The 22,939-nt window shown below is 34.1% G+C and overlaps 1 protein-coding gene across 1 annotated transcript; it reads left to right on the forward strand.

Annotated features, from left to right (window-relative positions):
* Window positions 1-16,214: 16,214 nt before the first annotated feature.
* On the forward strand, window positions 16,215-21,654 carry LOC139892668 (protein NUCLEOLAR COMPLEX ASSOCIATED 4). The gene is made up of 16 exons (XM_071875782.1): window positions 16,215-16,375; window positions 16,719-17,119; window positions 17,253-17,345; window positions 17,417-17,490; window positions 17,598-17,659; window positions 17,788-17,839; window positions 18,400-18,500; window positions 18,671-18,741; window positions 18,852-18,953; window positions 19,098-19,156; window positions 19,287-19,461; window positions 20,206-20,379; window positions 20,477-20,576; window positions 20,971-21,028; window positions 21,097-21,202; window positions 21,301-21,654. Exons 2-16 carry the CDS (start codon window positions 16,727-16,729, stop codon window positions 21,439-21,441), a joined length of 1,761 nt encoding a protein of 586 aa, XP_071731883.1. The 5' UTR covers window positions 16,215-16,375; window positions 16,719-16,726; the 3' UTR covers window positions 21,442-21,654.
* Window positions 21,655-22,939: the final 1,285 nt, after the last annotated feature.

Here is a 22,939-nt window from a genome sequence, read left to right on the forward strand (position 1 = left end):
TTCTAGTGGCTATTAATCCATTCCCGTGTCCGGTTAAATGAACGATTATTCGTACATATAAATACCCCGCCCATCGTGTCCGATCGAGTGTATATGGTAATTTATAGGGACGCCCAATTGTAAATCTTTATATTAACATTAACAAACTTTCATTTAGTTAAACAAATATAAAGCCCATTAATAGCCCATAATCTAGTTTCCACAAGTGTGGTTCTTTTGTCCAAACCCCAATTATGGTACAAAGCCCAATTACCCAATTTTAGTAATTAGCCCAACATCATGATTACTTCGTTTTAAATAAGCATAATAATAACTTAGCTACGAGACATTAATATAAAAAGGTTGAACATAACTTACAATGATTAAAAATAGCGTAGCGTTACACGGACAGAATTTCGACTTACACCCTTACAACATTCGCTAACATACCCTTATTATTAGATTTATAATTAAAATTAAAATATAAATTATAAATATAAATATATTACGTATATATTGAGAGAGAGATTGAGAAATAAGATGATAAATTCGATCAGAATTCGGTTGGCTTTATAGCCAGAAGTGAAATTTGGGGCTCCGCGACTCGCGGCAAAATGGCCTTACAACTCCGCGAGTCGCGGAGAGGTATTTACAGTTCACACCCTTGGAGTTTCTGGCTGCCGACGGTTTTTAATATATATATATAATATATATATAATTAATATAATTAATTATATATTATATTATATTTATATACATAGTTAACTTGTAATTTTTAGTCCGTTGCGTCGAGCGTTAAGAGTTGACTTTGGTCCCGGTTCCGGATTTTCGAACGTCCTCGCGTACAATTTAATATCTTGTACTTTGCGTTTTGAATCTTGTACTCTTGTGATTTCGAGACGTTTCTTATCAATAATTGGAACCTTTTTGATTGTCTTTTGTTCTTTTGAGCTTTTTGGTCGTTTGCGTCTTCAAATCGTCGAATCTGTCTTTTGTCTTCACCTTTTATTATTTAAACGAATATCACTTGTAAATAGAACAATTGCAACTAAAAGCTTGTCTTTCTTGAGGAATAATGCTATGAAATATATGTTCGTTTTTAGCATTATCATATATTATCTGCTGAAATTAATTTACCATTTGCTAATTCGAGTATAAATTTACTATCCAAAGGTGTCAATGGACAACTTAATTTAGCACAAAAATCTCTACTCATATAGCTTCTATCCGCACCCGAATCAAATAAAACGTAAGCAGATTTATTGTCAATAAGAAACGTACCCGTAACAAGCTCCGGGTCTTCCTGTGCCTCTACCGCATTAATATTGAAAACTCTTCCACGGCCTTGTCCATTCGTGTTCTCCTGGTTCGGGCAATTTCTAATAATGTGGCCTGGTTTTCCACATTTATAACAAACTACATTGGCATAACTTGCTCCGACACTACTTGCTCCGCCATTACTCGTTCCGACACCATTTGTTCCTTTCGTTCTATTAACCCCTGGTCCGTAGACCTCACACTTCGCCACGCTATGACCATTTCTTTTACACTTGTTGCAAAATTTGGTGCAGAACCCCGAGTGATTCTTTTCACACCTTTGGCATAGTTGCTTCTGATTGTTGTTGTTGTTGCGGTTATTATTGTTGTTGGGATGATTGTTGTAGTTGCTGTTGTTGTTGTTGTTGTTGTTGTTGTTGTTGTTGTTGGGCCGTTTGTTGTAGTTGCGATTGATGTTGCGATTGTTGGGATAATTGTTGCGATTATTGTTGTAATTGCTGTTGTTGTTGTATTGGTGATTCTTATCACCGTTTTCCTCCCACTTTCTTTTGACTTGCTTCACATTGGCCTCTTCAGCAGTCTGTTCTTTAATTCTATCTTCAATCTGGTTCACTAGTTTGTGAGCCATTCTACATGCCTGTTGTATGGAGGCGGGCTCGTGTGAACTTATATCTTCTTGGATTCTTTCCGGTAATCCTTTCACAAACGCGTCGATCTTCTCTTCCTCATCTTCGAATGCTCCCGGACACAATAAGCACAATTCTGTGAATCGTCTTTCGTACGTGGTAATATCAAATCCTTGGGTTCGTAACCCTCTAAGTTCTGTCTTGAGCTTATTGACCTCGGTTCTGGGACGGTACTTCTCGTTCATCAAGTGCTTGAATGCTGACCACGGTAGTGCGTACGCATCGTCTTGTCCCACTTGCTCTAGATAGGTATTCCACCATGTTAACGCAGAACCTGTGAAGGTATGCGTAGCGTACTTCACTTTGTCCTCTTCAGTACACTTACTTATGGCAAACACCGATTCAACCTTCTCGGTCCACCGTTTCAATCCGATCGGTCCTTCGGTTCCATCAAATTCCAAAGGTTTGCAGGCAGTGAATTCTTTGTAGGTGCATCCTACACGATTTCCTGTACTGCTAGATCCAAGGTTATTGTTGGTATGTAGCGCAGCCTGTACTGCGGCTATGTTTGAAGCTAGAAAAGTACGGAATTCCTCTTCATTCATATTCACGGTGTGTCGAGTAGTCGGTGCCATTTCCTTCAAAATAGTTAAATGGAACAAGTTAATCATACAGAATATTAAGAGTAGTTAATAGTATTTCGTAGCATAATATGAACTCATTTATAAAAGCTTTTTCTTCATATTAGCGTTTTATAAGTTTAAATTCGGGTAGTACCTACCCGTTAAGTTCATACTTAGTAGCTAATATACAATTCAACTACTACAATTCTATATGAAAAACTGATTATAATAATATTTCGCGTTCAAACTTTTATACAATATTTTACAAACTTACAATACCGCTTATTTTACATAAAGCATGAAATATAGCACACAATAACTTTGATACAAGATAGTTGTGAAGACAATTCTAGCTAGTACACAAGTCGTTCAGCAAAGGCAATAAAGACACGTAATTCATACGTCCAGAAACAAGTCATGCATTCTGGTTTTACTAGGACTACTTCCCATCCTTGGTCTTGTGCAACATAACCGTTATGGCCGTTGATAAGACAGCGTGTTGTAACGTCATCAAAGGGACGAGGGTTACGTAATGTCCAACAGTCCCGTAATAATCTAAAAACCTCATTTCTTACCCCAATTACCGACTCCGTCACTTGTGGGAACGTTTTGTTTAATAGTTGTAGCCCGATGTTCTTGTTCTCACTTTGGTGAGAAGCGAACATTACTAATCCGTAAGCATAACATGCTTCTTTATGTTGCATGTTAGCCGCTTTTTCTAAATCACGAAGTCCAATATTCGGATATATTGAGTCAAAATAATTTCTTAACCCGTTGCGTAAAATAGCATTTGGGTTCCCCGCAATATATGCGTCAAAGTAAACACATCGTAACTTATGGGTTTCCCAATGTGATATCCCCCATCTTTCAAACGAAAGTCTCTTATAAACCAAGACATTCTTGGAACGTTCTTCGAATGTCTTACAAACTGATCTCGCCTTAAATAGTTGTGCCGAAGAATTCTGGCCGACTCTAGACAAGATTTCATCAATCATGTCTCCGGGTAGGTCTCTTAAAATATTGGGTTGTCTATCCATTTTGTGTTTTTAAACTGTAAAATAGACAAGAGTTAGATTCATAAAAAAAATACTTATTAATACAAGCAATTTTTACATATATCATAAAGCATAAGAACACTATATTACATATATTACACCACACGAATACAACTATCTTATTCCGACTCGCTCGTTTCTTCTTCTTCGGTTTTGGTTCGTTTTGCCAAGTTTCTAGGGATATATGATGTTCCCCTAATACGAGCCGTCGTTGTCCACATTGGTTTAGAAAAACCTGGTGGTTTAGAGGTTCCCGGGTCATTGTTACAACTTAAGGACTTCGGGCGTTGACGATACATATAAAGTTCATCGGGGTTGGAATTAGATTTCTCTATTTTTATGCCCTTTCCCTTATTATTTTCTTTTGCCTTTTTAAATTCAGTTGGGGTAATTTCTATAACATCATCGGAATTCTCGTCGGAATCCGATTCATCGGAGAATTGGTAATCCTCCCAATATTTCGCTTCCTTGGCGGAAACACCATTGACCATAATTAACCTTGGTCGGTTGGTTGAGGATTTTCTTTTACTTAACCGTTTTATTATTTCCCCCACCGGTTCTATTTCTTCATCCGGTTCCGATTCTTCTTCCGGTTCCGATTCTTCTTCCGGTTCTGACTCTTCTTCCGGTTCCTCTTCGGGAACTTGTGAATCAGTCCACAAATCATTCCAATTTACATTTGACTCTTCATTATTATTAGGTGAGTCAATGGGACTTGTTCTAGAGGTAGACATCTATCACATAATATCAAACACGTTAAGAGATTAATATATCACATAATATTCATATGTTAAAAATATATAGTTTCCAACAAAAATGTTAAGCAATCATTTTTAAAGAAAACACGGTCGAAGTCCAGACTCACTAATGCATCCTAACAAACTCGATAAGACACACTAATGAAAAATTCTGGTTCTCTAAGACCAACGCTCGGATACCAACTGAAATGTCCCGTTCTTATTGATTAAAAACGTTCCATATTAATTGATTTCGTTGCGAGGTTTTGACCTCTATATGAGACGTTTTTCAAAGACTGCATTCATTTTTAAAACAAACCATAACCTTTATTTCATAAATAAAGGTTTAAAAAGCTTTACGTAGATTATCAAATAATGATAATCTAAAATATCCTGTTTACACACGACCATTACATAATGGTTTACAATACAAATATGTTACATCGAAATCAGTTTCTTGAATGCAGTTTTTACACAATATCATACAAACATGGACTCCAAATCTTGTCCTTATTTTAGTATGCAACAGCGGAAGCTCTTAATATTCACCTGAGAATAAACATGCTTTAAACGTCAACAAAAATGTTGGTGAGTTATAGGTTTAACCTATATATATCAAATCGTAACAATAGACCACAAGATTTCATATTTCAATACACATCCCATACATAGAGATAAAAATCATTCATATGGTGAACACCTGGTAACCGACATTAACAAGATGCTTATATAAGAATATCCCCATCATTCCGGGACACCCTTCGGATATGATATAAATTTCGAAGTACTAAAGCATCCGGTACTTTGGATGGGGTTTGTTAGGCCCAATAGATCTATCTTTAGGATTCGCGTCAATTAGGGTGTCTGTTCCCTAATTCTTAGATTACCAGACTTAATAAAAAGGGGCATATTCGATTTCGATAATTCAACCATAGAATGTAGTTTCACGTACTTGTGTCTATTTTGTAAATCATTTATAAAACCTGCATGTATTCTCATCCCAAAAATATTAGATTTTAAAAGTGGGACTATAACTCACTTTCACAGATTTTTACTTCGTCGGGAAGTAAGACTTGGCCACTGGTTGATTCACGAACCTATAACAATATATACATATATATCAAAGTATGTTCAAAATATATTTACAACACTTTTAATATATTTTGATGTTTTAAGTTTATTAAGTCAGCTGTCCTCGTTAGTAACCTACAACTAGTTGTCCACAGTTAGATGTACAGAAATAAATCGATAAATATTATCTTGAATCAATCCACGACCCAGTGTATACGTATCTCAGTATTGATCACAACTCAAACTATATATATTTTGGAATCAACCTCAACCCTGTATAGCTAACTCCAACATTCACATATAGAGTGTCTATGGTTGTTCCGAAATATATATAGATGTGTCGACATGATAGGTCGAAACATTGTATACGTGTCTATGGTATCTCAAGATTACATAATATACAATACAAGTTGATTAAGTTATGGTTGGAATAGATTTGTTACCAATTTTCACGTAGCTAAAATGAGAAAAATTATCCAATCTTGTTTTACCCATAACTTCTTCATTTTAAATCCGTTTTGAGTGAATCAAATTGCTATGGTTTCATATTGAACTCTATTTTATGAATCTAAACAGAAAAAGTATAGGTTTATAGTCGGAAAAATAAGTTACAAGTCGTTTTTGTAAAGGTAGTCATTTCAGTCGAAAGAACGACGTCTAGATGACCATTTTAGAAAACATACTTCCACTTTGAGTTTAACCATAATTTTTGGATATAGTTTCATGTTCATAATAAAAATCATTTTCTCAGAATAACAACTTTTAAATCAAAGTTTATCATAGTTTTTAATTAACTAACCCAAAACAGCCCGCGGTGTTACTACGACGGCGTAAATCCGGTTTTACGGTGTTTTTCGTGTTTCCAGGTTTTAAATCATTAAGTTAGCATATCATATAGATATAGAACATGTGTTTAGTTGATTTTAAAAGTCAAGTTAGAAGGATTAACTTTTGTTTGCGAACAAGTTTAGAATTAACTAAACTATGTTCTAGTGATTACAAGTTTAAACCTTCGAATAAGATAGCTTTATATGTATGAATCGAATGATGTTATGAACATCATTACTACCTTAAGTTCCTTGGATAAACCTACTGGAAAAGAGAAAAATGGATCTAGCTTCAATGGATCCTTGGATGGCTCGAAGTTCTTGAAGCAGAATCATGACACGAAAACAAGTTCAAGTAAGATCATCACTTGAAATAAGATTGTTATAGTTATAGAAATTGAACCAAAGTTTGAATATGATTATTACCTTGTATTAGAATGATAACCTACTGTAAGAAACAAAGATTTCTTGAGGTTGGATGATCACCTTACAAGATTGGAAGTGAGCTAGCAAACTTGAAAGTATTCTTGATTTTATGAAACTAGAACTTTTGGAATTTATGAAGAACACTTAGAACTTGAAGATAGAACTTGAGAGAGTTCAATTAGATGAAGAAAATTGAAGAATGAAAGTGTTTGTAGGTGTTTTTGGTCGTTGGTGTATGGATTAGATATAAAGGATATGTAATTTTGTTTTCATGTAAATAAGTCATGAATGATTACTCATATTTTTGTAATCTTATGAGATATTTCATGCTAGTTGCCAAATGATGGTTCCCACATGTGTTAGGTGACTCACATGGGCTGCTAAGAGCTGATCATTGGAGTGTATATACCAATAGTACATACATCTAAAAGCTGTGTATTGTACGAGTACGAATAAGGGTGCATACGAGTAGAATTGTTGATGAAACTGAACGAGGATGTAATTGTAAGCATTTTTGTTAATTAGAAGTATTTTGATAAGTGTATTGAAGTCTTTCAAAAGTGTATAAATACATATTAAAACACTACATGTATATACATTTTAACTGAGTCGTTAAGTCATCGTTAGTCGTTACATGTAAGTGTTGTTTTGAAACCTTTAGGTTAACGATCTTGTTAAATGTTGTTAACCCAATGTTTATAATATCAAATGAGATTTTAAATTATTATATTATCATGATATTATCATGTATGAATATCTCTTAATATGATATATATACATTAAATGTCTTTACAACGATAATCGTTACATATATGTCTCGTTTAAAAATCATTAAGTTAGTAGTCTTGTTTTTACATATGTAGTTCATTGTTAATATACTTAATGATATGTTTACTTATCATAGTATCATGTTAACTATATATATATCCATATATATGTCATCATATAGTTTTTACAAGTTTTAACGTTCGTGAATCACCGGTCAACTTGGGTGGTCAATTGTCTATATGAAACATATTTCAATTAATCAAGTCTTAACAAGTTTGATTGCTTAACATGTTGGAAACATTTAATCATGTAAATATCAATCTCAATTAATATATATAAACATGGAAAAGTTCGGGTCACTACATATTCCCTCGTGATCATGATTTTAACCGGTGGTTTGTACGTATTCATATTTAGCATTGTAATTTTCATGTGACCTTTATGTTATCGATGTTGGCTTGCTGTACAATTGAATACGTGATATTATGTATTGATAATGTCGTGTGTTTTTTGTGTAGGTGTATGCAAGTAATTGAATTATGTATGTATGCGTATAAGTATTGCATTCACTAAGCATTAGCTTACCCTATCGTTGTTTACATTTTTAGGTTCGGAAGCGGACGTGGCAAGGGTATGCTCGGGATTAGATGATTTCCCTTTTTGATTGCTTGCTTGGAGTACTTTTGGCTTCGACTTAGGATTGGGTAGTTTATCCCCAAACATCATGCTCGTGGTTGTGTTTGGAACTTAAACTCATGTAGTCAAAAACTTGTATTTTGTACGAAAGTCGTAAAACGGTCGATGTGGGCCCGGTGTCGTAAAACTTGTTTTATTATTGGAACGTGTTAGTTTTATCTAATATAAAATGTTGTGAAAAGCGTTTGGTCTAAAAGTGTCGGGAAGTGGGAGATCATTAAATGAAAATTGAAAATTTCGGACAGAACTGTTTTGGCTTTGTGCGCACCGCGCACATTGAGGTTTGCGCACCGCGCACCCTCCTGTATAAAAAAAAAATTATCTTGCGTATTCGGTTGGATAACGGGTTGGGTCGTTACACATACAATCCTAATAGAAACCGTGTGTGAATCTCACATGGCTTATGTTACTTGGTTAATTCAAAGTGGATGAGTTCAAATATAATATTAATATAGGATGATATCAAGTCATATTCTACTGAAATTTTTATGCATATACCAAAAGTGTATGAAGATCCTAACTTTATATCTACTTTTACTGACAATGACCAGGATGATCAAAGAGATGCATAATGAAACTGTCAGAGTGAAACAAGTTTCTATCTCAAGCGTGTAAGCGAGTAACTTGATAAGGACTGTGTGCTTGTGAATTCATTAACTAAGAAGATACTGATTGAAGTGAAGTTTGAGAAGCCTCGATCCTACATTGCTTTAGTATCATTTGGATGTATTTTTTTAATTTTTTTTTTTAATTTTTTTTTTGTAATTCTTTAGCATGTCGTTTGAAATATTATACTTACATCTACATGGATTTTAAAAGATGAGTTTTGTATGTTTAAGTTGGTGAACAATGTGCTCTTTTTTACTTTCAATAAGATTTTTTTGCTGGCTATATTACTGGTAATTCTTGATGAAATATTTGATTATTACCGATTAATATAATATAAATTATGTAGTGACCCGTCCTAATCCACCTGGACGAATACATTACATTTGGTTACATCGCGAGGTATTTGACCTCTATATGATACATTTTACAAACATTGCATTCGTTTTTAAAAGACAAACTTTCATTACATTGAAAGTTGACGGCATGCATACCATTTCATAATATATCCAACTATAATTGACTTAATAATAATCTTGATGAACTTGACGACTCGAATGCAACGTCTTTTGAAATATGTCATGAATGACTCCAAGTAATGTCTCTAAAATGAGCAAATGCACAGCGGAATATTTCTTTCATACCTGAGAATAAACATGCTTTCAAGTGTCAACTAAAAGGTTGGTGAGTTCATAGGTTTATCATAAAACAATCATTTCCATAATTTAATAGACCACAAGATTTTCATTTCCTTTTCTCATAAACATAATCTCATATCAGGCATTTCGCACGGCATAGAGATAAAAATCATTCATATGGTGAACGCTTGATAACCGAACTAACAGGATGCATATAGAATATCCCCACCATTCCGGGACTCTCATCGGACATGATAATCGAAGTACTAAAGCATTCATAACCCGAATGGGACGTGTCAAGGTCCATAGATCTATATTTAGGATTCGCGTCAATTAAGGGCCATTTCCCTAATTCTTAGGCTACCAAGCTAAAAAGGTGTAACATCCGTGTTACATCCGTCTCACATCGGTTGGAGAGGGGAACGAAGCATGCCTTATAAGGGTGTGGAGACCTTTCCTAGCATGACGCATTTTGGGACTACAAGCGTAGCAGATCTCATGAGAACTCTGCAGTTAAGCGTGCTCAGGCGAGAGCACTACCAGGATGGGTGACCTCCTGGGAAAGTGTTCGTCGTGTGTGGTCGCCAAGAAAAATTCGTGAGCAACCTACGGGGGAGACAAGGGTACGTCCCTATCTCTGCAAAGCGGACAATATCATGCTACGGGGAACGTTTTACCTGGGGTATCACAGGTGGTATCAGATCTGGTATAACGCCGTCCATGTGTGGCGGGTTAGTCGTAAAGAAGGTTCTCACAGTGTTACCTGTGACGAAGCATTGGCTCTTACTCCTTGCGATCCCTTACGAGGGTTGGCAGTAGCCGAGAGGCAGGCCCTAAAATCAGTATCTGAGGTACACTCAGTGGTCACCAGGCGGTTAGCTGGGAAGGCACTGGGTGGGACGGTGGTTGTCCCCACTGTATCTACAGATGGTATCGGAGCCAGGCCCCGGGCCAACGTGCACAGCGAGGACGCTGTGTCCCATTAGGGGGGAGGATTGTAACATCCGTGTTACATCCGTCTCACATCAGTTGGAGAGGGGAACGAAGCATGCCTTATAAGGGTGTGGAGACCTTTCCTAGCATGACGTGTTTTGGGACCACAAGCGCAACAGATCTCATGAGAACTCTGCAGTTAAGCGTGCTCAGGCGAGAGCACTACCAGGATGGGTGACCTCCTAGGAAAGTGTTTGTCGTGTGTGGTCGCCAAGAAAAATCCGTGAGCAACCTACGGGGGAGACAAGGGTACGTCCCTATCTCTGCAAAGCGGACAATATCATGCTACGGGGAACGTTTTACCTGGGGTATCACAAAAGGGGCATATTCGATTCGATAATCCAAACATAGAATGTAGTTTCGATTACTTGTGTCTATTTCGTAAAACATTTATAAAAGCAGCGCATGTATTCTCAGTCCCAAAAATATATATTGCAAAAACATTTAAAAAGGGAGCAATTGAAACTCACCCTACAATATTTTGTAATAAAAATATTCATACAACGGTACTGAACAATGCAGGGTTGGCCTCGGATTCACGAACCTATATCATTTGTGGATATATTAATACACGTAATCGTAATCGATCAATTATATATATATATATTTTGTTATTAATAGTATATTTGTTATACTATATGTTATTTGGATAATTTTTAATATATTTAGTTTATATGTTTTATATAATTATTACTTATGATTAATAATAAAACTATATATTAAGGTTTAGTATATATTTATATATTAATTTATATAGCTTAGCTAATATCTTTTTAGTAATAAGAGTATAACGTAATGTATTTTTATATAAAAGTATCTTTTTATGATAATATTGATAGTTTTAGTGATAAAAAAATATTAATTTTATAAGAATGATAATAATGATAATAAGTTTAATAATACTAATAATACTAATGATTATGTTAATAATATTAATGATAATATTTATACTACTTATGTTACTAATAATAATAATATTGATAACTAATACTTGCATGACAAAATTTATAATAATAAATATATTAGTAATGTTAATGATAATAATAATAATGGTTTTAAGACTTATAATTATGATAATAATACTAATAAATGTTATAATACTAATAATAATAAGTACTAGTAATAGTAGTATTAATGATAGCAACAATGATAATAATAATAATAACAATAATAATAATACTTGTCCTAGCACTAGTTTTTATATTAATAACAATTAAGATACTAGTAGTAATTAACATAACAATAATAACAATAAGTAATAATAATAATAACAAAAATGATAATAACAATAATATTAATAAAAACTACCTTAAGAGTAAAATCTCTAAAAAAAAATGAAACTGCCTCTGCCAAGACTCGAACTCGTGACCTCTCGCCAAATCAAAACACTCGTAACCATCACTCCATTCCCGGTTTTCTGATAAATGTCGCGACCCAGATATATATAAGCTATTTTTCTGATTTTGATCCTAAAAGCCCAATCAACATGGCCCAATCGTATATATATAGCCTAGTAATGAAGGTAGACCCAAGATGTATTATGTTTATGTCCACCTTAAACCCCAAAACCGCAGAATCATAAAAAAAATCTAAAATTATTTCGATTTCTTTTTCCTTTTCATAAACAGCTCGTGTTCCCCTTTTTGAGTGTCGGCCAACAAAAAAAAAATTCATTATCATCGTATCATACTCGGTTCAGCATCATAGTTTCATCATCACCTGCGAATCATCATCATCAGTGAATCATCATCATCGAATCATCATCTTCAATCTCGATCATGTAACCACCTTCCTGTTTTATCTCCTTCGTGTTTAAAGTGATTATCGAGTTTATTTTGCAGCTGAACATAAACAAATAACAGGAGTTTGGTTTTGTTCTTTAACCGGAATGAGACAGTAAAACAAGAGGTTGTCGGTGATTTCAATAGTTGTGGGTTTGATGAAGGTAATCTTCGTCTAACATTATCGAGCTAGTGTATAACAAGGAGTTGGTTATGGTAGTCTCGATTCTGGGTAAACGAATCAGGAAATAACACAGAAATATATATATATATATATATATATATATATATATATATATATATATATATATATATATATATATAAGATGATATGATGAGTGTGAAGGTGATCGGAGATGGTGGTTAACGATTGTTAAGTTGTTGATGAAGCTTGGGTCTCGAGGGGAAATAAGAAAAGGAAGAGAAGTGGTGATTGAAGGTTGTTTGTGTGGTGTTCGGACAGAAACAGTGAAACAGAAAGACTTAACATCGAGTAGGGACATTATACGATTAGCAACAGGTTTTGTTGGGTTTTTGTTGGTGATCCCGACTGCCAAAACAAAAACAAATTGTAGCAGCAGCAACGAATAATAGTTAGGAGGTGGTGAATGAGCTGTTGAAACAAAAACAACTTGTAATGGTTGTAAGTTTGGTGGTGGTTCAAATGATAATGTTCAAATGGGTTTCTAAGTGGTTCACGAGGGTTAAGATAGAGAGAGGGGGGATAGTGGTGGTCTACGGTTAACAGTAACGACAAAAACTCATGTGGGTTTGATGAGGTTTCGAGTGGTGATTGTCGATGGTTTGTGATTGAAGTGGTGGCGATTATATTCATGTGGGTTCAAGGTGGTGGTGAGATGGTGATGTTCTAATCGGGTTTCGATGGACGTATGGCAGCAACACCGTAGTTAAGTGATGATGGTGATTGGATGGTAGATGTGATGATCGATGGTGAGGCTTAGATGTGGGTGGTGGCAGTTGTGCAGCAAAAAAAAATGACATCTAGTAGTAGGAATGATCAAGAATAGAAAATGGTAGATAGATAGTTTGGTCCGATGGTTTCACTCCAACAAAAGCAAAAAGAAAAAAGTGTAACAGACTTTTGAGAAGTGGTGGTGGTTTTGTGTCTATATCCATGAGTAATTTGTATATATAAATGGATATAATAATACATACATATTACATTACATATCTTAAATAAAACAACACAATAATTCAGATTTATAATTCAAGCACAGTGACCAAATAGGTTAGCCACCGATCCTTTTGTCCATATTCTATCGACATCCAAATTTACGGACCAATATATCGTACTCCATTGATAATTAGTGATGGATAAAAGTCTTCGGAAAAATCTCAAATTTTTATATTAAATGTCTTTATTTATTTCAGTCATTATGGTATAAAATTCGATCCTTAATTTGTTAAATAAAAATTACATCAACCGTCCCTCTCAATTCTGGGTAAAATATAAAAAGTTCTAAAATTTATTAAGTAGATCCTAAATGCATTTTTAGTAAGCCTAAAATTTATAGAACTCATTTTCGTATCACCGTTTATTTTAAAATTACATATGTTTGAATTTAACTTGCTTAATATCAATCGGAACATCAGACGAGTATTACAATCATTTAATATTTATTTTTAATATACTTTATAGATATATAGATTCAGGTTTTATTATATAATTAAATACATTAAATATATGTTTTTAAATAAATAAATTTAATATTTAATCTTTTTTATTTACAATTTAATATTCATGTGCATATATATATATACATACTTAAATATATGAATCTATTTACAAATAGTTGTTCATGAATCGTTGGGAACAGTCGAAGGTCAATTGAATATATGAACGTAGTTCCAAAATGTTCGAGACTCAACATTACAGACTTTGCTTATCGTGTCGAAATCATATAAAGATCAAGTTTAAATTTGGTCAAAAATTCCCGGGTCGTCACAAATTAATCTTACTACTTATATAATATCAGTATTAATTTATATATTTTTCTTAATTAAACTCGTGATTTCATGGATATTTTAATAGTTAAGCAAAAACTACTATGTATAGTATTTTAGAATTTATTTAGACAAAATTGCCCATTTCGTCCATGTGTTTTTCAATTTTTGCCCGTGTTATCTTCGTGTTTTATTTTCTGCATTTTCATCCTTAAAAGCATTTTAAAGTCTCAATTTCATCCCTCACCTTAACGAAGGTTAATTGAGTCTGTTAAAACTATTCACAGAGACTATCCACGTAATCTTCAACTAATTAAACTACAAAAATCAACTCATTATGTGAATTTAGAGAGGTTGTCCGTGTTGTTGTTCAAAAGATATTTCCACCATCAATTAAAGTCCACTTAATTCATGAGAGGAAGAATGGATAAGCTGAATGAATTCCAAAGATTGGCGACCATGGCCGCCCTTTGCAAAACCGAATGTTGTCATAATTCGTACGTTGAACAACTATGGGGACCACCGGGAACAGGGAAGACAACGACTGTAAGCGTGTTGATGTTTATTCTTCTACAAATGAATTGTAGAATGCTTACGTGTTCTCCAACGAACGTTGCCATTGTACAAGTAGCATCACAGGTGCTAAGATTAGTTAAATGATCGTTCACAACTACAACTACGAGTGGTGAATGTATTTGTTCTGTTTGTGATTTGCTCTTGTTTGGGAATAAGGATATGTTGAAATTTGGTGACGAGATCGAAGAAATTTATTTGGAGCATTGAGTTAGAAGGCTTACCGAGTGCCTTGGTTCGTTAACTGGTTGGAAGCATTGTATGAGATCTATGATTGATTTACTTGAAAACTGTGTATCTCAATATCATGTTTATGTTGAAAATGAAAATATTAAGGAATAGGAAAATGTGAATGATGATAATATCGAAAGTGAAGGTGAAACCGAGAAGTTGGAAGTATAACCGTTTATTGAGTTTTTACGATACCGGTTTACAGTTTTGATTATACCACTTAGAATGTGTCTTGTTACATTTTGTACTCATATCCCGAAAAGTGCTATGACTGAATCTACTTTTGATCTAATGATCCGTCTGCTCGATAATTTGAGTTTTTTGAATTATTGTTGTTTAAATAGAGGCTGGTTTCGGAAGAACTTCAAAACCTTCTAGAATCTAAGTCGTTGCAAGGTGATTTTGTGAAGTTAGACGATACATCTCCGTCTTGTATCAATTACATTAGAGTCGTTTCTATATCTGTACTACAAAGTCTGCTGATGTCACTTGAACGTATATGCGATAATGAACATCTGTTTCGAGAAAACTTCTCTTATATTTTGCACAACGTCTAGTTCGTACAAGTTTCATCATGTCGAAATGAAGCCTTTGAATGTTTTGTAGTTTAATTAGTTGAAGAGTACTTGGATAGTCCCATGTGAATAGTTTTAACGGACTAAGTTAACTTTCGTTAGGGTGAGAGATGAAATTGAGACTTTAAAATGCTTTTAAAGATGAAAATGCAGAAAATAAAATACATGAATGAAACGGACAAAAAGTGAAGAACACGTGGACTAAATGGACAATTTTGTCATTTACTTATCTTATATACTAACAGGGATGCAGAATTTGGTCATTTTGACCGCCCCAAGCTTTTCAAACGACAACACAAATTTAATTCCCATTTTACAATTTAACCCCCCTAACTTTAGATGTTATTTGTAACTTTTTATAATAATTTACGAATTCAGCCCCTCAACTAGGGGTATTAAATGCAAGTTTTTATTTAACATAATATCCATCAAACAAAATTCACCTAACTTTTTGACGAGATTTATTTTCTTAATCGACGCGAGTTAATTTTTTTCGTTACCACCGTTCAACTCGAAATAATTTTACGAACAAAACACAGCTAACTATATTCGAAACGGAGTTTTTTTTTTAGTTGACGAATTGGTAAGTGAAACGACATGTGTTCAAGTTCTTCTGGACCATTTTCCTTTTTATTCGTAAGTTTTTTCTCAACTCTCGCTCAACATTAATCATGTTCCGTCGCAACGCGCGGACCAAATTCTTTCTAGTTTATTTCTATTAGTTATAGTTATGGGCCTCAACCCGAAATAAACCGATCCGGGCTTAAAATGATACCCCGAATTAGTAGCCTAATAACGCATCTGGTCATCTTCTCCACTTGCCGCCTCCACCCAACCCCCACCCTGCATTAACGATTGCAACGTCAAGTTCTCCGGTTTGTTTAATTCATTTACCGCTAGCGCTGATCAAATTCTACCGATTTCAAGGTAAAAAGCTACAAATTTTGTATATCTTACTGTATACAATAAAATACGTGTACACATTTAGGGTTTAGTTAACTTAGGGGAAGCTCATAAACATCATATACATACATTTGATATCTTTTATGGTAAAGTTGTTGCCGAATTAACTAGAATATTCATTTTACATGTATACTTTGCCTAATTGAATAATATTCACTAGTTTTATGATTGTTGTTTATGCTTCACTGTTTACTGTTGTGAAATTGTTGCTTAATTAACTAGACTTTGCTTATTATTACTGTTAGTATTGTTTTATGCTATGTGGTATTGGTTATTGACTCTTATGATTGTTGTTTATGGTTTATAGTATTAGTAATGGCTTCGATTCGATCGTCATCAAAGAAACGAAAGAACGAATTAGGGTTAGGAGAAAACAACAAGAGGGAGAAGAAACATCAAGATCTTTCTGATGTTAGAGAACTAGGTCAACAGCTACTCACATCAAGAGCTCACATTAACAACCTACCTAAACTACTTACTTTTCTCGATCCTGCATCCGATGCTCGTCCTGAATGTATCCTCGAGTCGATTATCTCACTCCAATCGTTCTTCACCCCTCTTCTTCCTCAACTCCCTTCGTCTTCCGCTAAACCTACAGAAGATCCTGAATCGATATACCAGACATGGGTTCGTTCTATGTTTGATGAATTTGTTAAGTTTTTGATTCAGTTATCAGTTTCTCCTACGCTTACCGAGGAAGCTCTCAGAGTAAGTGCTTACGGTTGACATCTTATTTTCTTCAAGTGTCTCTTGGCTTCATTATTTGCAGTATTATGTAATCGCTCTACTGATTTTTTATCTATTTATTTATTTATTTATTTATTTTTGTCTGAAAATATAGGAAGTGGTAATGGATACTTTGATGGAGTGCGTAAAGGATGGAAATGCAGGGAAGTTTCACTCTTCAAAATATCATAAGTTTATTCACAGCATGGTTAGCTTACTACTCTCTTTTTTGCTAATTATTTTGTTGATGTCATGCAATTAATAACTAGTGTTCTCCAGGTTTATTCTGCTGAGGAGGCTGATACTTTGTTAAATTTGTTAGTTTCAAAGTATTTCAAGTACATTGATATCCGGTAAAAACATTTGAGCATTCATGAACAAACTTGATCCTTTTTATTTTTCTATTGTTTATACGATAACATGTGTCATGATTTTTCTCACTTTTTTTTTTCTGTGACAGCTATCATACTTATATAAGCCTGGACAAAATGATTCGAACACTTGATGTTAAAGATAACACTGGTACTTTCTTGTATATGCAATTAACTGGATTTTTTTTGACAGACCGTACTGCAAAGTTTATGTAGTTTTACATCAATTGTTATTATATTGATTTCATGTTTAACGGATTCTAATCACCTTTTCATTAGATGTAAGATCTGAGGGTGCCGAGGTTGAAAAAGGAAGTCCGGCACGTGCGAGGTTAGTGTTCATTTTGTAGCTGTGCTTGTTAATCCCAAACCTTGTACGATCTTGTGTCTAAATACTTGTGTGTGAGCAGAGTTTGATGACCTAATATAGAAACAAAGCATCTAGCTTTTTTTGTTGATTACAGTATACATATTCATTCGTTTGTGGCTACAATGGAACCCTATCATCGTGATCATCATATGGTTATAATATAAGATTCATGATTTATTTCCTTCAAAATAAAGTTGAATAGAAACATTTAAAGCCACTGTTGGTTTGGCTGTTTATTTGAAACCGATTTTCTAACAAGTGAATGACACATAGATCTTGAACCGGTAGGCAACTGCTTCACTTAAGTACGGTTATCAGTGTAATAAAATGGTTTTGTTTTCTTTCAAATGAAAATTATAGCCTTTTGGTATTAACTAAAATAACCCAGGGTTTACCACAATATCATGATTTGAAAACCGTGATCATCTTGCTTTAATTTTTACTATGAGGAATGTTTTTTGGATATGATTTTCTTTTTGCTATAATTGCTCCAGTAATGCTTAACAATCTTCTTGTTGCAGTGGGCCACTATTGATTCGTAATATACATAATGTCATATCTAAGATCCCACTTCTTGAACAACTTGGTGAAAATTCAGAATTTGAAATGTGGAATGCATCAGGTGAGAAATCTTGTTTTACTTCTGGATACCGTTTAATCACTCTAGACTGTATATCCAAAACAGTAATTTGTTAAAGTTAATTCCTAATGAAGCATGTATTTTCATCCATCGCATCATCTATATTTCATTTTTGCTGCGATATAACAACTTTTGATTTACTTTCTCTGTAGGCGTTTTTACCAAAGAAGGAAAATCAGTGTCGAAGAAAACAGAAGGAAAGGGCAACAAGTCTAGCAAAGATGTAAGTGCTTAATTCTCATCATTTATTTAATTATTTATCTTTATTTTTTATATGGCCATGTGTTTATACAATATAGAATGCATCAAGCTTGTTTTGTTGACGAATTTCAGGTTCCATCTTCAGCTATTATATCCAAAAAGATGAAGTTGAAGTTCTCTAAAGCATGGATGTCGTTTCTTACACTACCACTTCCAGTTGATGTGTACAAGGAGGTAATTATGTGCTGATTAAGTTGTTTTGTGCGAGATATTATCCTTCTATATTCAGATATATTAAAATGGGGTAAAAAACCAATAGCTTGGGCATACAACTTCTTGTTGGTATGCAACTAATACGTAACACACGTTCTTGCGTAGGTTCTTGTTACCCTTCATCAGGCGGTGATCCCTTACTTGTCTAATCCAATTCTGCTGTGGTAAGGCCCACTGAGTCATTTTACATGTTATTATTGTTTTGTTATTTGTTATTTATATTTATTATTATTAATCATCATTTTCTATCTTTTAACAAGATGGTTGAGTGAATTTGCAATTGATCCTGTGCAGTGATTTCTTGACAAGATCTTATGACATTGGAGGTGTTATAAGTGTTATGGCTCTTAGCAGCCTGTTCATTCTTATGACGGAACATGGTTTAGAGTACCCCAATTTATACGAGAAGCTTTATTCACTCCTCGAGCCCTCTATTTTTATTGCAAAACACAGAGCAAAATTCTTCCAGGTGAGTTTTGATCATTATCAAGCTCTATGCTTACAACTTTTGGTTCATGCTCACTATTGTTTAGATACGGAGGTCTATTCGTAGCATATATCTTCACACACACACAGACCAAATAAAACAAACATTATGGTAAAAAAGGTATTGGTTTGTATTACAATTACCAACCCCTATTCAGGAGGAATCAGGGGATTGAAGTGGATCTTCACATGATGTTTTGCACATTTGGGTTTTTTTTCTTTTGAAAACTTAATGTAACAAGATGCAGAAGGTAGTGTAAATTCATTTTGTAAAAAAATAGTAACCTTGAAAACTCCAATGTGAAGATACTTATTTTGAAGTTTTTAATCTCACATAAGGTACAAATATCCATGTCTTTTGTTTACATAAATAAACAGATAAGATTTTTTCTGTAAATGCTACCCGATGAGTATCTTTACTCGTGTGTATGCGGCCTAACCAGGTTATCCAGTGACCGTTCCGGACCCTTTCCCCGACCATCCCAAATACGTTGCTAGTGAGGTTTGAACTCGATACCTTCTGACGATATCAGGTCCCCACCACTAGGCTATCTTGGGTTTTTTTTTTATTACATAAGTCTTCAAGGAATTTTTAAGGAGTGATGTATATCATGCAAACACATAACTTAAGGGTTTGATTCTACTGATTCTAACTTAAGGGTTTGATTCCACCTGGAACTGGATTTACTTTCGTACAATCGTACTAATTTCAGTGTTGTATACCCAGCTACTTGATTCATGCCTGAAATCACCTCTTCTTCCTGCTTATCTTGCTGCTTCATTTGCTAAAAAATTAAGTAGACTATCCCTTACGGCCCCACCCTTTGGAAGCCTTGTCATTATTGCTTTAATTCATAATCTCCTGCGAAGACATCCTTCAATAAACTGCTTAGTTCACCAGGTAACCTCAAGAGAACTTAATTATTATATGAAGTTTTGCAATCTCTTTAGTTATGCATTCTTCCATTCAACGTGATTTCATGATATGTGTTTTGCAGGAAGACAGTGATGAAAAGGCCAACGATGCGTCCCACATCAAAACAGGCATTGATCATTTTAACAATGAGGAAACTGATCTTAAAAAAACCAATGCTATGAGTAAGTTTTTGCATTCCATCACTCAGAATAATTTAAAGTGTTCACTAGTTATTATTAGGAAGCCCTCATTTTTTAGTGATCATCGTGATTTACAGTTGTATTATATATTTAACATAAGGTTAAGAATCTGGAAAATGTGTTAAACATTAAACTTCAAAAGTTTCTATTTTATTTTTATGATTAAACTTTGAGTTATTGCTATTATACCCAGTGACTTGTTCATCGGGTAAACTGGTATTCTTTTGCTGATGTGACACATGAGTTTCCGTGCCATCAAAACTGATGTCCTATCACCTTTTTACAGATTACAAGTGGTCAAATACATATAGTAGCAATAATCTAGATTCAGTTTTTAATTATAATCGTCATCATTTTTAACACGAACTTCTTGCAGGAAGTTCTCTGTGGGAAATCGATACCCTGCGTCATCACTACTGTCCCCCAGTATCTAGGTACGTATGAACCCATAGCTGTATTTATGTGTTAAATTTTATGTATGTACTCACATGCGGATCTGTAGGTTTGTTCTGTCATTGGAGAATGATTTGACCGTGAGATCAAAGACAACTGAAGTTGCTGTAAAAGACTTCAGTTCAGGTTCATATGCAACTATTTTTAGAGAGGAGGTAATAGATTTATTTTATGTTGTAGATTTAATAACCATGGTAACTAATCTTTTGCACGTGCAAAATAATGAGCAGTTTTTGTTCATATTTTAATGCAGACAAGACGACGAGTTAAACAGGTTCCATTGGCTTTTTACAAGTCGCTGCCTACTTCGTTATTTTCAGAGAGTGATTTTTGTGGCTGGACTTTTCAGTCCGATAATAGCAGCAGCAACAACGTAGAAATCGCTGCAAAATGAACAATGTCAAGAGACCTCGCATGCCCAGTTGTAATTCTTTCTTTGTTATTTATTGATTTTTCTACTTCTAGTGTTGAAGAAAAAAAAGTGGATTTTTGAAGATGAGTGGGATACTTTGCCAACTTTCAATTTTGCTTGTTGGATTAATGCGTTTTAATGTAGTCTTTTGCGAATTCTATTAAATATGTATAAAAAATTTATTGTTATTTTGTACCTTGATGTATTTGTTACTCTTTTGATCCCAAAGAGGCAACAAATACCTTCTTCGCCTTAAGCTTCTTAATTGGTTGCTTTAACAATAAAATTGATCTTGTCTAAATATCAATGTATAAGAAATTATGAAACATTATCGTTAACTTGCTTTAACGATAATGGGATTACCCTGATTATTTATTCTAACCCTGATACTCTGTGGTAGCTCCGCCCCTGCAGTTCTAACATATTTTATGTTACTGCTGCTTCCTTTTATTTTTATGCTCGTCTTGTAGTCTACAAATATTTCAATGTGATTATATTATACTCCGTATTTCAATAATATTAACAACTCAAGTTTTAGCAGCTTTTTCTTTCTAATTGGTTGTAAAGTATGACTAATAATACGGTTTAGATGAAATAGTTGATTTAGAACTGATACATAATGGTGAACAACGACAATATGTGGATACTAATTAAGTTGATAAATTATGAAAGATGTTACGAAATTGCCACATAATCTAACTGTTGTGTACTTGTGGGTCTTAAAAATATTATTACTCCGTATTAATTAACCCTTTAACCCTTATAATATATATATATATATATATATATATATATATATATATATATATATATATATATATATATATATATATATATATATATATATATATTATACTCCGATATCGTAGGTTCAGTTATATCGGATTGTCGTTTTGAGTTTGCCTCACATTACAACCGGTCCCTCAACTTCGACTATATTTACACAACGGCCCCTCAAGTTTACACTTTTCAGGGGTACAAAGTGTAAATATATAATTTTACTAAAAAAAAGAAACTAATTCCACCCGAATTTATAACGGGCCCTATCTTCTCGCTCGGTGCGAGTTAAATTTTTCAGAGACCACCGTTCAACTCGAAAAAAATCTTATGAACCCAACGAGACTAACTATACGCGAAACGGACCCTTCTCAAAAAAACGCTAAACAAAAAGACAACCCGTATCTTTCCGCTCGCCACGAGTTAAATTTTTTTATACATGCGAAAGTGATGGCAAACAAAGAATATCTTTTACATATCCTTTGAGGGACCTCAATATCCACTGGTTTACTAGCTAAATGGCAATTGGCGCATACAATACGTCCGCTTCTCGTGGATTTTCATAACCCTGCTGTGCAAAAATGGGATATGCATTTGAATTATGATATATATGGTAATGTAATGGGGGAACATGGGACAAAAAATAAATCCAATTGGTTTCAGACTTGGTACAACCCAAGGTCATTTTTTCGACGGCATCGTT

This window comes from Rutidosis leptorrhynchoides, chromosome 2 (genome assembly GCF_046630445.1).
Source record: "Rutidosis leptorrhynchoides isolate AG116_Rl617_1_P2 chromosome 2, CSIRO_AGI_Rlap_v1, whole genome shotgun sequence".
NCBI lineage: Eukaryota > Viridiplantae > Streptophyta > Magnoliopsida > Asterales > Asteraceae > Rutidosis > Rutidosis leptorrhynchoides.